The 18350-nt window shown below is 44.7% G+C and overlaps 1 protein-coding gene across 2 annotated transcripts in view; it reads left to right on the top strand.

Moving 5' to 3' along the window:
* Window positions 1-18350, top strand: part of LOC119183171 (E3 ubiquitin-protein ligase RNF115) — a 40892-nt gene that overhangs the window by 13943 nt on the left and 8599 nt on the right. Inside the window, exons 7-9 of one of the 2 annotated variants that reach the window (XM_037433599.2) lie at window positions 708-783; window positions 2356-2449; window positions 7384-7499. In XM_037433599.2, the coding sequence (XP_037289496.1) occupies window positions 708-783; window positions 2356-2449; window positions 7384-7499 (286 nt within the window). The remainder of the gene's footprint in view (window positions 1-707; window positions 784-2355; window positions 2450-7383; window positions 7500-18350) is intronic. The other variant, XM_037433600.2, reaches the window with a different exon arrangement.

Below are 18350 nucleotides of genomic sequence, written 5' to 3' on the forward strand. Positions count from 1 at the left end.
GTTAGTTTAGCTGCCTGAGTGCGGCTGTTGCCAGACTTGAAGTGGAGGTTTCGCTTACTCTATCGGCTCAAGACTTACGGAAACTACGCTACCACTCTAAATGCATGTACTTTGCCGTAATATCAATTTATAAAGAAAATGATTGGGAAAAGCATTTATTTATTGTACAGGTATAGGCATTTCCTAAATGCAATTAGGAATACTCTCGTTATCAGGCGCATTTCTTGGCCCACTTGCTTCACTCAATTGAAGGGAGCATTTCCAAGGCCTCCCTTGGCGAAGGAAATGTGGAGGAGCGTTCAAGAAACGCAGTGTTCCTTTGAGTGGAGGAGCACGCTCCGCTTTGACTTGGTCAAGTCGAGGAGAGCCCTTGAGTGAAAGAGCGTTTGTGAATACGGAGGTAAGTGTCCACCATAAAGCAAAGCCAGGCTAGCAATTGGGAAGGCAATATGAACATGGTTTGGATATGCTATCGCATTCTACTTTTTGAAGCCAAGCTCAGGCACCCTCCAGTTCTTTTGTATGCATTCAAGGGGACCCTCGGGAACATTGTTTGCTTTTTTAGACCAGTCTGGCATGTGTCATCATTTTATGAATATGCAGCTGAAGCTTTATGAAGCTTATTTGGTACTGTTACAGTAAGTGGCAGTTCTGTTTAAAGGCCTCTATTATGTTGCTGACTGTTTTGTGTGTACTCCCTTTCAAAGCAGGCTGGTCAACTTGCATGGAAACCCTGGAGACTATGCCTGGGGCCGAGGGGGCCTGGATGCGGTCATTACACAGGTGCCACATTTTTTTCTTTGTCTTCATTACTACTAGGTTTTGCGCAGTTGCAAGATTGCAATACATCAAGATAAATGCTAAAGAGGAAAGGGGTGGAAAAGAGTGGATGACATAAGTGCATGCTCAGAGAAGAGGGAGGTTACATTGGAATTTGAAGGGGATGGAGCCACCTGTACGCCAACTGTGTCAAGCTGCTTCGAGTGGGGTTTGCTCCGCGGATTGAAGCAGGACAGTTTAGGGCAATGTAACGCTCCTACTTTAGTTTCTATAGTCTTCAGTTTGGGTCATATTGGATAATTTACCGTAAACATCTTAAGTCACAGTCTACATTATCTTAGACTAGATATGTTGCGACATAATGCAGTTATCTCGAGAAATCGCCCACAATAGTCGTTGTACAAAGAAATGTTATGTCGCGTTTCAATCTGTGAGTACTCTACATTTTATCAAATTGTACCAAATGAGTCTTTAAATTCGATTACATGTACCGGTGGCAATACATAGCTGGCATGACGAAATGTTTGCAGGCCGAAATAGCAATGTGCTGTGCATACGATGGTAGCCGTGTATAGACGGTTACACTCAATAGTTCTAAAAAATGTTTGTGTACTTGAAATCAATGCATAAGTATGCATAAACTCTGCAAATTTTCTTAAGATCGATAAACTTCTGTAAAAAAGATTTGCTCTTCATTTGGTTGCTCGGTATGCTTAGGTACTTTTGGCCAATTTTTTTAATGGCTTTTGTCACTTGGAAGTTATTTTATTTCGAGGGCACACTGTGTACGAAAGCCCAATGGTGCATTCAGCACCCTGTAACATGGACATTACTGTGATGTCTTTGGTGTGGCACATTCCATCGTGAGTGATGGCCTAGTAACAATGTCTGTAATCTGAGTCAGCGTGGTGCCAATGCCTGGAAATCTTTACTCCTTGTGGCCCTGGTTGCTCGTCACGCCCGATATTTGTCACACTGCTTTGAATGATATGTCTGCTTGCCAGGACGTCATGGGAATAGTTTTGCGCTGCAGTCATGTTCCTTGAAGCGCAGAAAAAGCATGCCGCTTCATTACACGCGTGGTACATAGGAGCACACGCCATTATAGTATAGCCAGTAATAGGAAAATAGGGCATAGAAAAATTCCCTAGCCACTAATTTTTGCACTTGTAGTGTCACTTCTTTCTGTGACCAGGATTAGCTGGGGCACACACTGTAAGAGTGACCGCGAGGCAGCGCTGCTAGCACTACAATTTTGAAGGCTTGCCACCTGTTTTAAATTGTGGTAGAAACTGCCGGTCATATTAATCAAGAAAACATAGTTAATTGACCCTCGTTTGCATTTTGAGTCCTGAATAGCTATGAGGTGGTTGATAGCTCCTCGTTGAGGCAAAAATATTGACATGTGTAAATTTGATTGCGGTGCTCTTTTAATGGTGTCTGAAATCTCCTTCGCCTACATAAATGTCACTGTACTGAACAAACCCCAGGCAGATTCACGCTGCATATATTAGTGTGCACATAGCACACTGCTGCATGGTAGCTTTGACATGGGATTGTACATTCTTTCTACAGCTCCTGAATCAGCTAGATGGGACAGGGCCACCTCCTTTAGCAAAAGACAAGATTGAACAGATCCCCACCGTCAAGATTGTCCAGGAGCAAGTTGGTAAGTACTTGCACATCCATACTGTTGCACTGATATTCATTAGAATGCAACATCATTAACCGTTTGAGAGTTGACATTTTTGTGAAATGCATCCCCAAAATGTTTTTTTATATTGCTGAAATAAATTCTTGTAGTGAAACCATTCAAGAAAAAGAAATTGAATTTTTTTTTTGCTGACCATATGAGTGTGTTCCACATTTTTCGCCCACTTGTGCTTCGCAGAGGCGTCTGCGTAAGTAGGCGTTTGGTGCGTAGCGACACCACGGACCCGAGCTAATGGGGGAGTTTGGATTCCCTCCCACGCCAAGCCGTGCGTGGCTTTGCCGTGTCCGGGGAGAAGGGAGTAATGGGGGTTGAGCCGACACCGGGTGATTAACCCTTTAAGGCCCCCCCGGCAGAGGCAACACACCGCTTTGGCCCCGGCTTCACGTAGACAGCACCCCTGGGCTGACCCACCCAGGGGAAATCGGCAGTCGCCTTTTCCTATCTCTCTCCCCTACAACTTCGTCTTTAACTCTCACTTTTAGTCTGTCCTGTCTACTTATCTCTTCTGTTTACTTCCAATTTTCCTGGCGGCAAGGGTTAACCCTGTGCAAATAGCCTACCTTGGTCTAGGCGCATTGGGTTATGGCAGTGTTGTACGCCCGACGTCTGCAAGCTTTCAGCACCTGCAAACTTGCAGCGTCCCCTTGTTGGGCTTCGTGGTGGGTGGCCGCCAAAGCTGCTGAACAAAAATAAGACCCGCATGCATGGAGCATTCCCCCTACTCTCTGATCGTACCGGCCTAAAGCGTGTACGCACCGATGACATAAATTTCTTCAATCAGCCAATAGAAACATTTCCCCACTTCCACGTCATTCACTGTGAAAAAACCGGAAAGCAAGCCAGGACCGTATCTCCTTTCGTAGTTGCCAGGTGTCTTACTGAAACTCTCGGGGCTTGATACAAAGTAACCCAAATCGCTAGTCGAGACCTTCTCCTCGAAATTCGGGACAAAGCACAATTTGTAAAGCCGGACAGCCTCTCCACGTTTAGTGACGTACCAATCACCGTAACACCACACAGATCTATGAACATCACTCGCGGAGTAGTATCTGATGAAGACTTACTTGAACTGACCGAAACTGAACTTTTGGAGAGGTGGAAGAGCCAAAATGTCACTAATGTACAGAGAATTATCATCAGAAGAGATAATAAGGAAACATCGACGAAACACTTAATACTCACGTTTGCATCCAGTAAACTACCAGAATCTATTGAAACAGGGTACACGAAGACATCTATCAGGCCGTACATACCAAACCCTCATCGTTGCTTCCAATGCCAGAGGTATGGCCATGGCTCTAAAACCTGTCGTGGTCGCCAGACTTGTGCACAATGTGGAGTCCTAGGCCACGTGTCTGAGAACTGCAAACAACTGCCACACTGTGTAAACTGCGAAGGAAACCATGCCGCATATTCACGCTCCTGCACATACTGGAAAAAAGAAAAAAAAATAATTACATTGAAGGTGAAGGAGAACATTTCATTTAAGGAACCACAGCGAAGAGTAGCACCATTCTATGGACCTCCATACGCTGATGGGGCGCGTCAGGGGCACCGCCGCACCAGCTCTCGCCACTCCTTCGGTCCGCGCATACCGAGCCTGTGGTTGTGGCACCTGCCCCCAAGGCGGCTGTAGTCCAGGCTACACCGCCTACTCCCAAACAGAGACCGGAGACTCCAGAGTCCTCAGGTCTCAAGGCCTCACCTCACCAGGTGAGGCCGAAATTCGAACCAACAGCCCGCACGTGCGGGCATCCAGTGCCTCCGAGGAGGCAATGGATACGTCGGTACCCTTGGTGCCGAAAGAGCGGCGTGGCTCCTTGGAGCGCACCAAGAAAACAAAAAAGCAGATAACAGGGCCTGGTGACGGCCCTGTTACGTGAACTCAAACTCCCTGTCTAAACAGCCACTCGCTTTTCGTACACACAGCACTATTTTACATTCACCATGAACACTCAAATTATACAAAGGAACGTCAGGGGCCTTCTCAGAAACCTTGACAACATCCAAGAACTTTTACACGAACACTCACCAAAAGTGCTGTGTGTACAGAAAACACACCTTAATTCAAAACACAAAAATTTTCTTCGTAAATACGTTATTTTCCGGAAGGACCGTGATGATGCCATGATATCATCCGGAGGTGTTGCCATCATAGTGAATCAAGGAATAGCATGCACACACTTTCAACTCCAAACATCCCTTGAGGCAGTGGCTGTTCGAGCAGTTCTTTTTGATAAACTGATCACAATCTGCACTATTTACATTCCTCCTAGCTATCAGCTGCAAAAATGTGTTTATACTCTTTAATTGAAGAACTTCCGGAGCCTTATGTTCTCCTTGGAGACTTTAATGCGCATAGCAGGCTATGGGGTGACTCTCGGTACGACGCGCGAGGTCGACTGATTGAACAGTTCCTTCTCTCGTCGAGTGCGTGTCTCCTAAATCGAAAAGAACCAACCTATTATAACCTCGCTAATAACACCTACTTCTCCATAGACCTAAGCATAGTATCTCCATCTTTTGTGCCTCTACTCCAGTGGAAAGTCGTCAGTAATCTGTACGGAAGGGACTACTTCCTCGTAGTTTTGAGCAAAACTACAGCAACTGAGTGTCCACCACGTGTTCCCCAATGGCTCATAAACAGAGCCGCCTGGGAACGGTTTTATACCATAGCTCGTCTAGGTTGGAGTGACATATGTACTTTGAACATTGATGTTGCTGTCAACCACTTCACAACGTTTTTGATCCACCATTGTGTGACAGATGTGGTGAAGCATTAACAGTTCTTCACATGTTAATCCAGTGCAAACAGTTAGAAACTCTAAGAAAACAACACTTTCCATTACCCTACCGACAACATATACCTTTACACCCTGCAATGTTCGTCGGTAGGGAACCGCTTTTTAGTCATAAATCATTGTCAGCGTTTTTAAAAGAAATTCGTAGTTTTCATATCATATATTTGGGCATTCCGTAGCACGACCTCTCCAGAGAAGTTTTTGCTGTAGTGGCTACACAACAAAGCACTTGCCTCACGGCCTTTGGACGCAAGGGTATGAACGAGTGAGGCAATTGTGCTAATGCCATACATGTCCACCATCGTTTTCTATTATTACCAACTTTTGTCATCTATTCACACCACACACACCTTTTACGGCATGGTCATGATTTTATTGCTTGTATGTTTTTACCCGCCTTACCGCGAGTAATTTTATGGTCCTTATACAGCCGCTTATCACAATCATTGTCCATATCTTTAGTAAGATAAACTGGCGCTCTTTGGCCGTGAAATGGCCCTTGCGCCACAAAACATCAAACATCATCATTGCCCACTTGTGGTTGCACCTGAGATCTGGTGATGACGCTTTGATGCTACAGCAGCGAAGTTCTCTTCAGAGTGGCCATATGTCATGTGTAAGGGGGTGGGGGAGTTTAGAGCAGTGCCTAATGATCATTTCTTACAGGCTGCAAAGCCACATCGTTGTCTGCAACGATGATACTTAGCACACTTCAGTCACTTAACAACAGAAGCACCGCTGCACACTGCGACTCAAAATAGAGAGCACAGTGTGCATCTTTGTGGCAGGATGCACCTGCCTCACGAATGAGACCAGAACTGCAGAAGTACGTAGGATAGGAGAGTACTAGCACACTCTACGTTGAACCAGTGTTCCCGCCATCCACATGCTCTCCCTCTCTGCCACTTAAACGGCGGGTAGAGCACCGGGGCTCATCCTTTTCCCCCTCTCTAAAATTTTTCAAAAATGTATGTGTGTGTGTGTGTGTGCGTGTACACGTAAATGCATGCACTAATGTAAAGTATAATTGAACCTTCCTCCTTCCCCCCCTTTTTTAAAACACTTCTGGCTATGCCCCTGGTGTGCAACTCAACTCTGACAGCTGGCACCAGCAGGAGTTTCACTTTATTGCCTGGGTCTCCAACACAACAATGAAAGTCTGTTATCAACTTGCTCCACTATACAGAGGTTTTTAAAAACACTTGATGTTCTATGGACATGAAGTTGCAGAAAGGTCAGAACTTTGGCACATATTGAATTTTGTTACATTGTTACGAGGCAGTGGGCATGGCTCCGCCATCGTAGACGCATCGATGAAGAAGTGGATTCGGCGCGTGAGATCCTGGCAGCCCTGGGGTGTCACACCTACCTGTAAATATTGCAAATACACTCGTTTCTCTCTTCCGTGTATTTGTAATCCCCGTAACAATATTGAGGTAACCTGCATTATGTATTGAAATTGATTGATAGTAACATTTATTATCGTCCAGAAGAATCCTTACTCAATTTCAAAAAGGCAAGACTGCAGGCCGCTCCCACGCTGGGACAGGGAGTCAACATATTTGCACAGCGCAAGACTACGAGTAGTTACAATGTAACTACAGAAGAAGAGACAAGGACAGAAAGTTAGTGTAGTTACGTCGTAACTACTTGTAGTCTTGCGCTGTGCAAATATGTTGATTCCCAATCATCAACTAGCCTAAGCATCTGTCTTATCAAGGGACAGGGAGGAAGGCCATGCCTCACGGCCGCATTGTGGGCCTGTTGATTAGAAAAAAAAAAAATGGTTTACTTGCTGTTGAGCAGTTCACGGCCGCCAATGGCTGTGCCTCGTAGTGATCACATTGTCTGAGCAGTTGCTGTCATTTGCACCACAGCTCATGGTGACAGATTGTGTTGAAACGGCTACCATGATTTACTTGATCTTCTGTTGAATAAACACTGTTTGTAGGTGGGCCTTTTTCGGGCTTATATTTATTGAGCTGAGTCCGTGCTGGCATTGTCTTTCAGAGTTGGGTTCTCATGTGCTGCTTAGAATTTGGCTGATTAGAGAACAGTCCAAACTTTGCGCATCTTGCTTGATTACAGACAAACTGCTTCAGTGCACAGTGTGTATGGAGGAGTTCAAGACGGGTGAACAAGTCAAGCGGCTTCCCTGCCAGCATCACTTTCATCCCGACTGCATTGTGCCCTGGCTGGAACTGGTCAGTGCATGTACTATGCTGGGACGCATGCACGGAGGAAGAAATATTTAGAGGGTGATACTCCCGTTAGGAACCAACATGAGTTGCAATTTGTCCCCTGCATTGCTGAGTAACTCAGGGGACGAATTGCAACTCATGATTACGGAGTTAGACAAGGAGAGCAGAAAGGTGGGTCTTAAAATTAATCTGCAGAAAACGAAAATAATGTACAACAACCTCAGAAGAGAGCAGCACTTCGATATAGGTAATAGTGCTCTTCAAGTTGCAAAACACTGTCTTCTTAGGGCAGGTAATAACCGCAGAGCTGAACCACTAGAAGAATAAGAATGGGGTGGAGCACATTTGGCAAGCACTCTCAAATTATGGCAGGTGGATTGCCACTATCCCTCAAGAGGAAGGTATATAACAGCTGCATCTTGCTGGTACTTAGCTATGGAGCAGAAACTTGGAGACTTACAAAGAGGGTTCAGCTTAAATTGAGGACGATGCAGCGAGCAATGTAAAGAAAAATGGTAGGTGTAACCTTAAGAGACAAGATGAGAGCAGAGTGGATTAGGGAACAAACGACGGTTAAGGATATCATAGTTGAAATCAAGAAGAAAAAATGGACTTGGGCCGGGCATGTAGCGTGTAGGCAGGATAACCTCTGGTCATTAAGGGTAACTAACTGGATTCCCAGAGAAGGCAGGCGGGTTAGGGAGAGACAGAAGGTTAGGTGGGCAGATGAAATTAAGAAGTTTGCGGGTATTAAGGGTTTGTGGGCATGTGATCGGTTCCCTCCGGGATCGAAATGGTGGCGATTATCTTTTCTGCTGCCAGACGCCGCACCATGAAGTGGCTTTCTGGCAATATACGAGGTTATCTGGTCGCCTCAAGGAGTGGAGATGCACCTCCTAAATGTTCTTGCTCCCTTGGTACATGTAAGAATGCTCCATATCAGTAAGGCTAAACTCACTGCTGGGTATTTAGAATACAACTGTACAAACTGGAAGGTAGCTTTCCTTGAGTGCGTGTAACTTTTTGACGTGTGAATATGCAGTGTGTGCGGCAAGAATGACTCATTTCTTTTTAGCGGTACATGTTTGTTTATTGAAGTCTTACTATTACTTCAATATGCACATGCTACCAAAAAAAAAGTATAACATGGAGGACCGTTGACTTAGGAGTGGGAGAAACCGTCATTGACGCACGTGCCCAGACGCCATTCTCTGTGGGTGATTGCTCGCCCTCTAGTAGCTAAATTCATGAACTACTGAAACGGATATATTCTCGTAAACATTGACATGAACGACCCACAGTTATAAAACTGAAGCTGAAGCAAGTGCTGTTCTGTGAGTGTCTTTGTTCATCCTGACGTTTGTGCGGGTCAGGCCGTAAAGGGTTAAAGGGATACCGACACAAAAACGAGGGCTCAGCTTAAATTGAATACGATGCAGCGAGCGATAGAAAGGAAAATGATAGGTGTGACCTTAACAAACTAGAAAAGAGCAAAGTGAGTAAGGGAACAAACCAGGGTTAAGCATATCATAGTTGAAATCAAGAATAAGAAATGGACAAGGGCCTGGCATGTAGCGCGTAGGCAGGATAATTGCTGGTCAAAAGTGTTGTGCCTCGTGCGGGTTGGTTATCCATGAACTTAGCTTGTATTGGCGCGGCACATATGAAAAGAAAAAGGGGGGAAAGCCGACAGAGACATCTAGAAAGGTAGGCGCTACAGAAGAACGGGCCCGTTGAACAAAAAATAAAGTTCAAAAGTGTTGTGGCTTGGGCAAGTTGGTTATCTATGAACTTAGCCTGTATTAGCACGGCACATATAAAAAGGGGGAAAGACCCCCTTTTTTTTTTTATGTGTCGTGCTAATACAAGCTAAGTAAATTGCTGATCATTAAGGGTAACTGATTGGATTCCCAGAGAAGGTGAGAGGGTTAGGGGAGGGGAGACAGAAAGACAGATGTGACTAGGAAGTTTGCGGGTATAAAGTGGCAGCAGCATGCACAGGACCGAGTTGACTGGCGGATCATGGGAGAGGCCTTTGTCTTGCAGTGGACATAGTCAGGCTGATGATCGTGATGATGATGACACAAAGACTTTGCTTTGCGTCTTTTTGCTACAATGTGTTGCTAGTGGTCTGTTAGTCATAACATGGCACATCGTTTGCTGCAGCATGGGACACATAATTACAGGTCCTCATTATCCACCAGTTTCGGTTTGAAAGAGCTTCAAAAACTGCTGGGTGCAACTATTACCACATAGCGTGGGCATCTCTCGACCGCGTCAGCACACAGAACTATGACAGCATTGAAATGCATTGACTTGATTAAACACTTCAGTTTTCGTTGCTTTCTGAACCAGTAATGCATACAGCTGTGGTTCAGGCTAATTATACGACTGCTCTTTAATGCACACTAAAGGGAAAAACTATTTTCAGCTTGTTAGTTAATTACAATTATGCAACACCCAAATACCCCCTCTTACCGTGAGAAGGCGCTTGGTAAGTTAGAAGATGCGGGTGGTGACACCATCTTTAAGTTCCCACACCGAACGCTATGGCAATAAATATTTTGACGTCATCTACGCGGTCGTACATAGCGATGTTACTAGAATAAACTCAATGTGAAAGCTCTGTCAGAGAGGCGGTCGCGAGAACTAGTCGCGCTGCAGTACAATCTTGCTCTAGCGATGCGGGGTGTGCGTGTTGTGATTAGCGGCGACGACGTTTAAGCGGCTACTACGAATTGTGCGATGTATTTCTACATCACTTCTCGGACTGTTTTTGGCACTGCGTAGTTGCTTGTATGAAAACGCGTTTGTCATGTGTGAGGCGTAGCGAAGAGGACCAGACTTGGCTACATTGAGGTACGTGGACTAGCTTTGGGCCAGACTCCAACTCCGGTGACCGCAATGACGACTGCGCTTCACGCAACTTGTTCGTTTGTTTGTTTGTTCATTAATTTAGTTTCTGTGTAAACACGGTTAGACATTGGCGTGGGCCAGCGTAAAAGCTGCTATAAGCAGCTTGAGAACCTGATATATGTAGCCTCCGATCTCTTTTGCCCAGTGGTGACGGGCTAGCAGACGAACGATCGTAAGCAAATTTGTTGTCCAGCCTTGCATGTTACCAGAAAGAATTCGTATTGTAGTGTAAATAAAAAATATCATTATCACTAATATTAATATTACATGCGGTAGCAATTGGTAGATATGGCAGAGGTGACACCATTGAGTATTATGTATATTGTGCGACATCAATTAGACAAGTCACAAACACAACAATTACAAAACTTGGAAGACACTTGAGCTTCGCCTTCAAGAGTAGACTGCAATAGCGTAACCGGGACCTGTGCGAATCACCTTCTCAATTATTAGCCTAGTTTCGATCTTGTTGTATGCCTCAATTGTGCCGTGAGGGAATGAACGACTGTGCGTGCACCACTGGCCATTTCAAAGTATTGTAGTCTACTGCAAGTAGAGTTGCGAAGTGCGCACTGCACCATAATTCTTCCTTTTGTGAATCAACAAAGGAGCCTTTACGGATGCGTAAGGCAACGCACGGACATAAGTGAGCGCCCTGTAATGGCTGGGCCTTTCTAACACCCACTCGTTGCGCATTTCACATGTTTAGATGCCTGACGAGATTCTACGCTTGTACCACATAATATTGTGTGGATTGAAGAAATTCCTTCTGCTACTTGAACAAAAGAAGTGTGAACATAAGCCCTCGCTTTTTTGGCTGGTTTTGGCTGGTTGGTTTTTTTGGCTGGATTGTGTTAGAAAAACTAGCCACCCTGTTTACGAGGTGTCTCCTGGCGGGAAGAGTACCAGGCTCTTGGAGGAACGCTAACATCATCTTAATACATAAGAAAGGAGATGACAAGGACTTGAAGAATTACAGGCCGATCAGCTTGCTCTCTGTAGTATACAAGCTATTTACAAAGGTAATTGCTAACAGAGTAAAGAAAACATTAGAATTCAATCAACCAAAGGAACAAGCAGGATTTCGAACAGGCTACTCAACAATTGACCACATTCATACTATCAATCAGGTAATAGAAAAATGCTCAGAGTATAACCAACCACTATACATAGCCTTCATAGATTACGAGAAGGCGTTTGATTCAGTAGAAATATCAGCCGTCATGCAAACACTGTGGAATCAGGGCGTAGATGAAGTATATATAAACATTCTGGAAGAAATCTACAGGGGATCAACTGCTACCATAGTGCTTCATAGAGAAAGCAACAGAATACCAATCAAGAAGGGTGTAAGGCAGGGGGACACAATTTCCCCAATGCTGTTTACCGCGTGCTTACAGGAGGTTTTCAGAAGCCTAGAATGGGAACAGTTAGGGATAAGGGTCAATGGAGAATACCTTAGTAACCTGCGCTTCGCCGATGACATTGCATTGCTGAGTAACTGGGGGACGAATTGCAACTCATGATTACGGAGTTAGACAAGGAGAGCAGAAAAGTGGGTCTTAAAATTAATCTGCAGAAAACGAAAGTAATGTACAACAACCTCGGCAAAGAGCAGCGCTTCGAGATAGGTAATAGTGCACTTGAAGTTGTAAAAGACTATGTCTACTTAGGGCAGGTAATAACCGCAGAGCCGAACCACGAGATTGAAGTAACTAGAAGAATAAGAATGGGGTGGAGCACATTCGGCAAGCACTCTCAAATTATGACAGGTAGATTGCCACTATCCCTCAAGAGGAAGGTATATAACAGCTGTATCTTGCCGGTACTTAGCTACGGAGCAGAAACCTGGAGACTTACAAAGAGGGTTCAGCTTAAATTGAGGACGACGCAGCGAGCAATGGAAAAGAAAAATGGTAGGTGTAACCTTAAGAGACAAGAAGAGAGCAGAGTGGATTAGGGAACAAACGGGGGTTAAGGATATCATAGCTGAAATCAAGAAGAAGAAATGGACATGGGCAGGGCATGTAGCGCGTAGACAGGATAACCGCTGGTCATTAAGGGTAACTGACTGGATTCCCAGAGAAGGGAAGCAGGTTAGGGGGAGACAGAAGGTTAGGTGGGCAGATGAGATTAAGAAGTTTGCGGGTATAAATTGGAAGCAGCAAGCACAGGACCGGGTTAACTGGCGGAACATGGGAGAGGCCTTTGTCCTGCAGTGGACGTAGTCAGGCTGATGATGATGATGATTTTTGGCTGGACACAATATTAATGAGAATTTCTACTACACGAAATTCATTTTTTTTTCTAATGAGTTTCGACCATTGGCTTGCTTCTCTGGTACAACACCTGATTGCCGTGCAGAAAGCCTGGTATCAATTCTCACTCGTACTGATGTTTTTTTTTATTATTGGCTGGTATCATGGTTTTTTTTTCTTTGTCATGGACAAGATGATCTCTTCTCACTCACAACCGGAGATGCTGATAGCGACGCAAACACCAGAATTTCCGTGAAACAAGCTCGTTAAAGCTATCACATTCAAATAATATACAACGAATAAAAATTATATAGTTGAAGAGACAGTCATTTATCCTACAACTTAAGGGAGGATGAGGGTGTTAAAGAAAGTTTTGTTATTTATTATTCTACTGCTATCAAAAATTACCATGCATGCGTACCATTGAATGGAGATTTCAAATCTGCAAACAGATTTCAAGTATCTCATTTAGTAAAAATAGTAATAATGAATTACCACATTATAATTAGTTAATTTTTATAGGTCATTATGGTAACTCACAATAAAAATGTTAGTTTGAAAACTACATGTTTACACTAAAAAGTTTGTCCCACAGGCTAAAGCAAACTAATGCCAAAACGACTATTTCATTGATCAGAAATAATTTTTAAACTTAAAAGGTATAGCTTCCAGTAATTAGCTGGTATTTATCACATAATTACAATTCTATCAAGATTGAGAGAAGAAGAAAAGCTTTAGCCTGTAGTTTAAGTGCTGCCGAAAAGAATGGTACCAAGTTTGTTTAGGTATCTTCATAGAAACTTGCTCAGAACTTCCGTAAGGCAGATTCGCTTCACAAAAATAACAATGCCAAGAAAATTACGTTTGTTTTAAAAACATTTGTAATTTCATATATTAAGCTTTTAACAAAAAGAAATGGTATTTTGTCATAATATAAACTTTTTCAAAAACATACTTTCGAGTATAAGCACCTCAAGTTGCAATTTTTGAAAGTCAGCATTTTTTACATCTTTGTGCTATTTTAAGACCCTCATCTCACCTTAATTTGAGAGCATGATCAAAGCACATAGTGAAAGGTAGTTGTAACCTCCAACAAAAATAACCGGGAAGAGTGGCCAGACGATCCGAACCATTTAAGACCATGTTACTATAGTAGAGCTTCTAAATCCGGCGCATTAATGTGAATCAATTGCATGCCATTATTTAGTCTTGATTGGGGTATAAACCAATTATGTTGACTGTGACAGACGTCCGAAGACATCTGGCGCAATTCACAAGGTGGTGCCAAGCTTTGCGTCGCGAAGATAGAAAGCTCACTGCCAAACGCAAAGTCTACGACGTTCAATGTGAGAATGACGGCATTGTAACGCACTACCACCATGTCCTGCTGGACAAGAAGTCTTGATCTCGCATGGGAAGTGGGAGCTCACACCCACTTTCCACGCGATACTCGGTACCCATCCGCGCTTGTTCCCAGCGATTCCACCCCATATATTGAAACTTAAATGTTCATAACCAAGGCACCGATCTCCCCTTTCTCCCCAAATGCATGGCGCGCCTCGAATGCTCAGTGCCCAGTTTGGAGGAGTCACCAGAAATAGAACAGCAAGACAAAAGGCAGCAAGACACAAACGTATGTGTGGTGGTGCTTTGCCAGTGACCAGGTTTCGTTACATTTCTTTCATATTACAGCAATAGATATTTTTCTCAATCACAGTATCTCATTTCTGAACCTAGAGCAGGAAACGATGGCACATGTGCGTGTCACTCCTCGGTACAGCGAAGTGCACTAAGAAGTAGCCCACCATGAGTGTACTGCATCTGTGGGTACCTTCGTAAAAAATTGAATAAGTGGCAACTTGCAAAGAAGGCCTCTAGCATCTCTCACAAGTACGCCTGGAGCATTCGCACCCAAACCAAACGAAAGTGCACTTGATCTGATGTTGTTGAGAAGGCTGCTTAGATCATCCCTTACACGGCCTTCTTTCTACTTTAAAAGCAAGTAAGAAAAGTGCCGAGAGGCTTTTCACGAAAACCCCCCCGGGTTGGTGGCCTCTTTTGGATTGTGCTTGAATAGTTATACCTCTCATCTCATCTTTTGAGTTACACCTCTCATCTTTAGAACGGGAACGTAATGGTTGGGAAAATTCTCTTCTTTTCCTTTTTTTGCAAGAAAACTAATTAGGAGCTTTCTGAAAATGTGGAAAATCCTAGAAAGGAGGTGAAGTTGCTGTAACATTTTGCACTCTGCTCTCGATTGGTAGCCGTCGCAAAGACCTGTCTGATGAACAGTGTGAAGCACGGGTACTGTTTCTTGAAGCAAGTCTTTTATTTTTTGTAACTAGTAGAAAACATGAGTACTGTTTTTATGGAGCACTTTTGTATTTCAGTAAGTCAACTTGTTTGAGGCTTTTGCAGACATTTTGGGTCATTTTTGGTCTAGGCTAGATGACAGTGGTTAAAATGCTAGTCGTAAAATTTTTACGCTGAAAATGCTCAATCATGTAGAATTTAATGTACTTGGAGGTTAAACCGAATGCAGATAGTGTAAATATAGGCAGGACATCGATTTTTAGCCAACTTGCAATGAGCAACACATCTGGGCCAATCTATGCTCGAAGCCTTGTCCAGTCCACAAATGCAACGCGAGAATGTCGACTGGAAGCGCATGATGAATGGTTAAGTTCGATAACAGTGCAACAGAGAATCCAGCGGAAGGAACAGCGCAGCCAACCGCCGTGGTACGCCGTCATAGCAGACGATGCACCGAGAGTAGCGCAAGATCAGACTGCAGCGCCGCTAGTTCTTGCGACCGTCGTTTGGCCCATCCTCCTCTGCTGGCAGAAATACGGAGCTTTGAAACTGAGTTTATTCAAGTACGTTGATACATAGGCCAACATGGGTAAAAATGGAGTGCATTGTCCTTTTGAGGGGGTCAGAGACTTAGCATGCAGAGCTTCAGGGAGTATCGTTGGGCCAATGTCCTCAAATTATTAAAAATGCACTTTGAAGTCCGTGAGGCCATGTACACAGGTTTCGGCTATAAGAATGAAAGCTCTACCTTGATTTTACCTTCTATTAATAAACTTGTTGTGGTAAAATTATGGCATTAGAGTTCTCAGAGTATAATTTATCAATGTGGACCGATTCATTGTTGAACTTAAGTATCCCTTAAGTATCCCAAATACATTATTTCACAATAACCCCTTTACTTATATGAAATAACTACTTTAAATACTCATTTTTCTCTAGAACTATTGTTGATTGGAATAACCTCCCCGACAATATTGTAACACAACCCTCGCTTTCTTTGTATGAAAAATATTTGCAGTAGCTCGTTAGTACCATTTAATAGACATTATTATTGGTTCCAATTTATTGCATAATATTGTTATGGAAAAGAGACGCTGTATCGACAAGGCTGTGGAATAGATGTATTTTAAACCAGCGGTAATGGTGTGACCAGTTCACCAGCGAGCGAGCGGAGACCACCCTTTGTCTTCGTCGTCAGGCACACACGCACGTTGCTCCCTAGAATCTCAGTATGCATGCATGTAGCATAATCCCCGGTGGCAGAAGCGCCGTCTCGGCGCATCTAAATGTCAACGTCACTAGGAGAGTGGTAGGGCTTCAAGCGCGCAACATTTACAATGTCGGTAGCCTGTTGGGCACATGAAGGCGACGGGGCGACAGGATCTATTTCATATGTCACAGGAGTAACGATATGAAGGACTCGGTATGGACCTGTGTAGGGAGTAAGCAATTTTTCTGACAAGCCAACTCGACGGGTCAGAGACCAGAGCAGGACCAAAGAACTGAGCGAAAAGTGTACATCGCGGTGTCGTTGGTCATACAAACGTTTTTGCTTCTCTTGAGAGGTCAGAAGGCGATTACGGGTGATTTCGCGTGCGTGAGCGGCCCGAGTGATAGCGTCCATGACATATTCACTGGTTGGTACTGCAGGGGACGGTATGACAGTGTCTAAAGGCAATGTTGGTTCTCGGCCAAACAGCAGAAAAAATTGAGAATAACCGGCAGTGTCATGGAGCGAAGAATTATAGGCAAATGTGACGTACGGCAACGCAAGATTCCAGTCGATGTGGTTGGTAGAAACATACTTAGCGAGCATGTCTGTAAGAGTTCGATTTAGACCGTGAGTCCGTTGGTTTGCGGATGGTATGACATGGTCAGGTTGTGTCTCGTTTGACAGGAATGCAAGATGTCGGCTATGACCTTCGACAAAAAGGGGCGGCCACGGTCTTTAAGCAGCTGCCGTGGGGCTCTGTGTTGCAAGATCACGTCCTTGAGGAGGAAGTCGGCGACGTCTGTGGCGCAGCTTGTTGGAAGAGCTCGTGTGATGGCATAACGCGTGGCGTAGTCGGTGGCCACAGCTATTCACTTGTTACCTGAGGAAGACAAAGGGAAAGGGCCAAGTAGGTCCAAGCCAACGCGGAAGAACGGTTCTGACGGAATGTCAAGTGGTTGAAGGCATCCGGCGGGAAGTGTTGATGGCGTTTTGCGGCGCTGACATTTCTCACAAGCCGCAACGTATCTTCTGACTGAGCGTGCAAGCCCTGGCCAGAAGAAGCGTCGACGTATTCGGTCGTAAGTACGTGACACACCAAGGTGACCGGCAGTCGGAAGGTCATGAAGTTCATTTAGAACTTCCGAGTGAAGGCGTTTCGGGATGACAAGCAGCAGGGCCGGTCCATCCAGCTCAAAACTTTGGCGGTATAATACACAATCGTGGAGCACGAATGAGCGATTGGACTGTTTGGAAGATGGGGATTCGAGGTGCTCAATGATAGCACGCTAGGACGCATCATGGCGGTGCTCGTCACCGATGGATGTCATTTGTGAAAGACGCTAGGCTCGGTGTCGGTGTCAGGCATAGTGCTTGTCTCAGCAACCGGGTAGCGGGACAGGCAGTCTGCGTCCCGATGTAGGCGTCCGGACTTGTAGGTCACTGTGTAGGTATACTCTTGCAGTTGCAGAGCCCAGTGCCCGAGCCGGCCTGTAGGATCCTTCAGTGACGTAAGCCAACATAGCGCATGATGGTCAGTTATTACAGAGAAATTTGTGCCATATAAAGATGGGCGGAACTTTGAGACTGCCCAAACAAGAGCAATACACTCACGCTCTGTAATGGAATAGTTGTGCTCAGCAGCTGTGAGGAGGCGGCTAGCGTTGGTGACAACTTAGTTGTGTCCCCGTTGGCGTTGGGCTAGGATGGCTCCGATCCCGTGACCACTAGCATCGGTTCGGACTTCTGTCGGAGCGGATGGGTCAAAGTGCGCCAATATAGGTGGAGTCGTCAGAAGCGTGATTAGATGAGAAAAAGTAGCAACTTGGTCGCTACCCCATGTAAACATGACGTCTTTCTTCAGAAGCTCAGTGAGGGGTCGAGCGATGGTTGTGAAACCTTTCACAAACCTTCTAAAGTAGGAACAAAGTTCTACAAAACTCTGGACGTCTTTGACTGACCGGGGTACAGGAAAACTGGTGACTGCACGAATTTTCTCCGGGTCCGGCTGCACACCAGATGCGTCGACAAGGTGGCCAACACCGTAATTTGCCGGCGTCAGAAGTGGCACTTTGACGAATTTAATTGAAGGCCTGCAGTGCGGAATATGTCGAGAATAGCTGAGAAACGCTGAAGGTGGGTCTCAAATGTTTCATT

The sequence above is a fragment of the Rhipicephalus microplus genome, chromosome 3 (assembly GCF_043290135.1).
Source record: "Rhipicephalus microplus isolate Deutch F79 chromosome 3, USDA_Rmic, whole genome shotgun sequence".
Classification (NCBI taxonomy): Eukaryota; Metazoa; Arthropoda; class Arachnida; order Ixodida; family Ixodidae; genus Rhipicephalus; species Rhipicephalus microplus.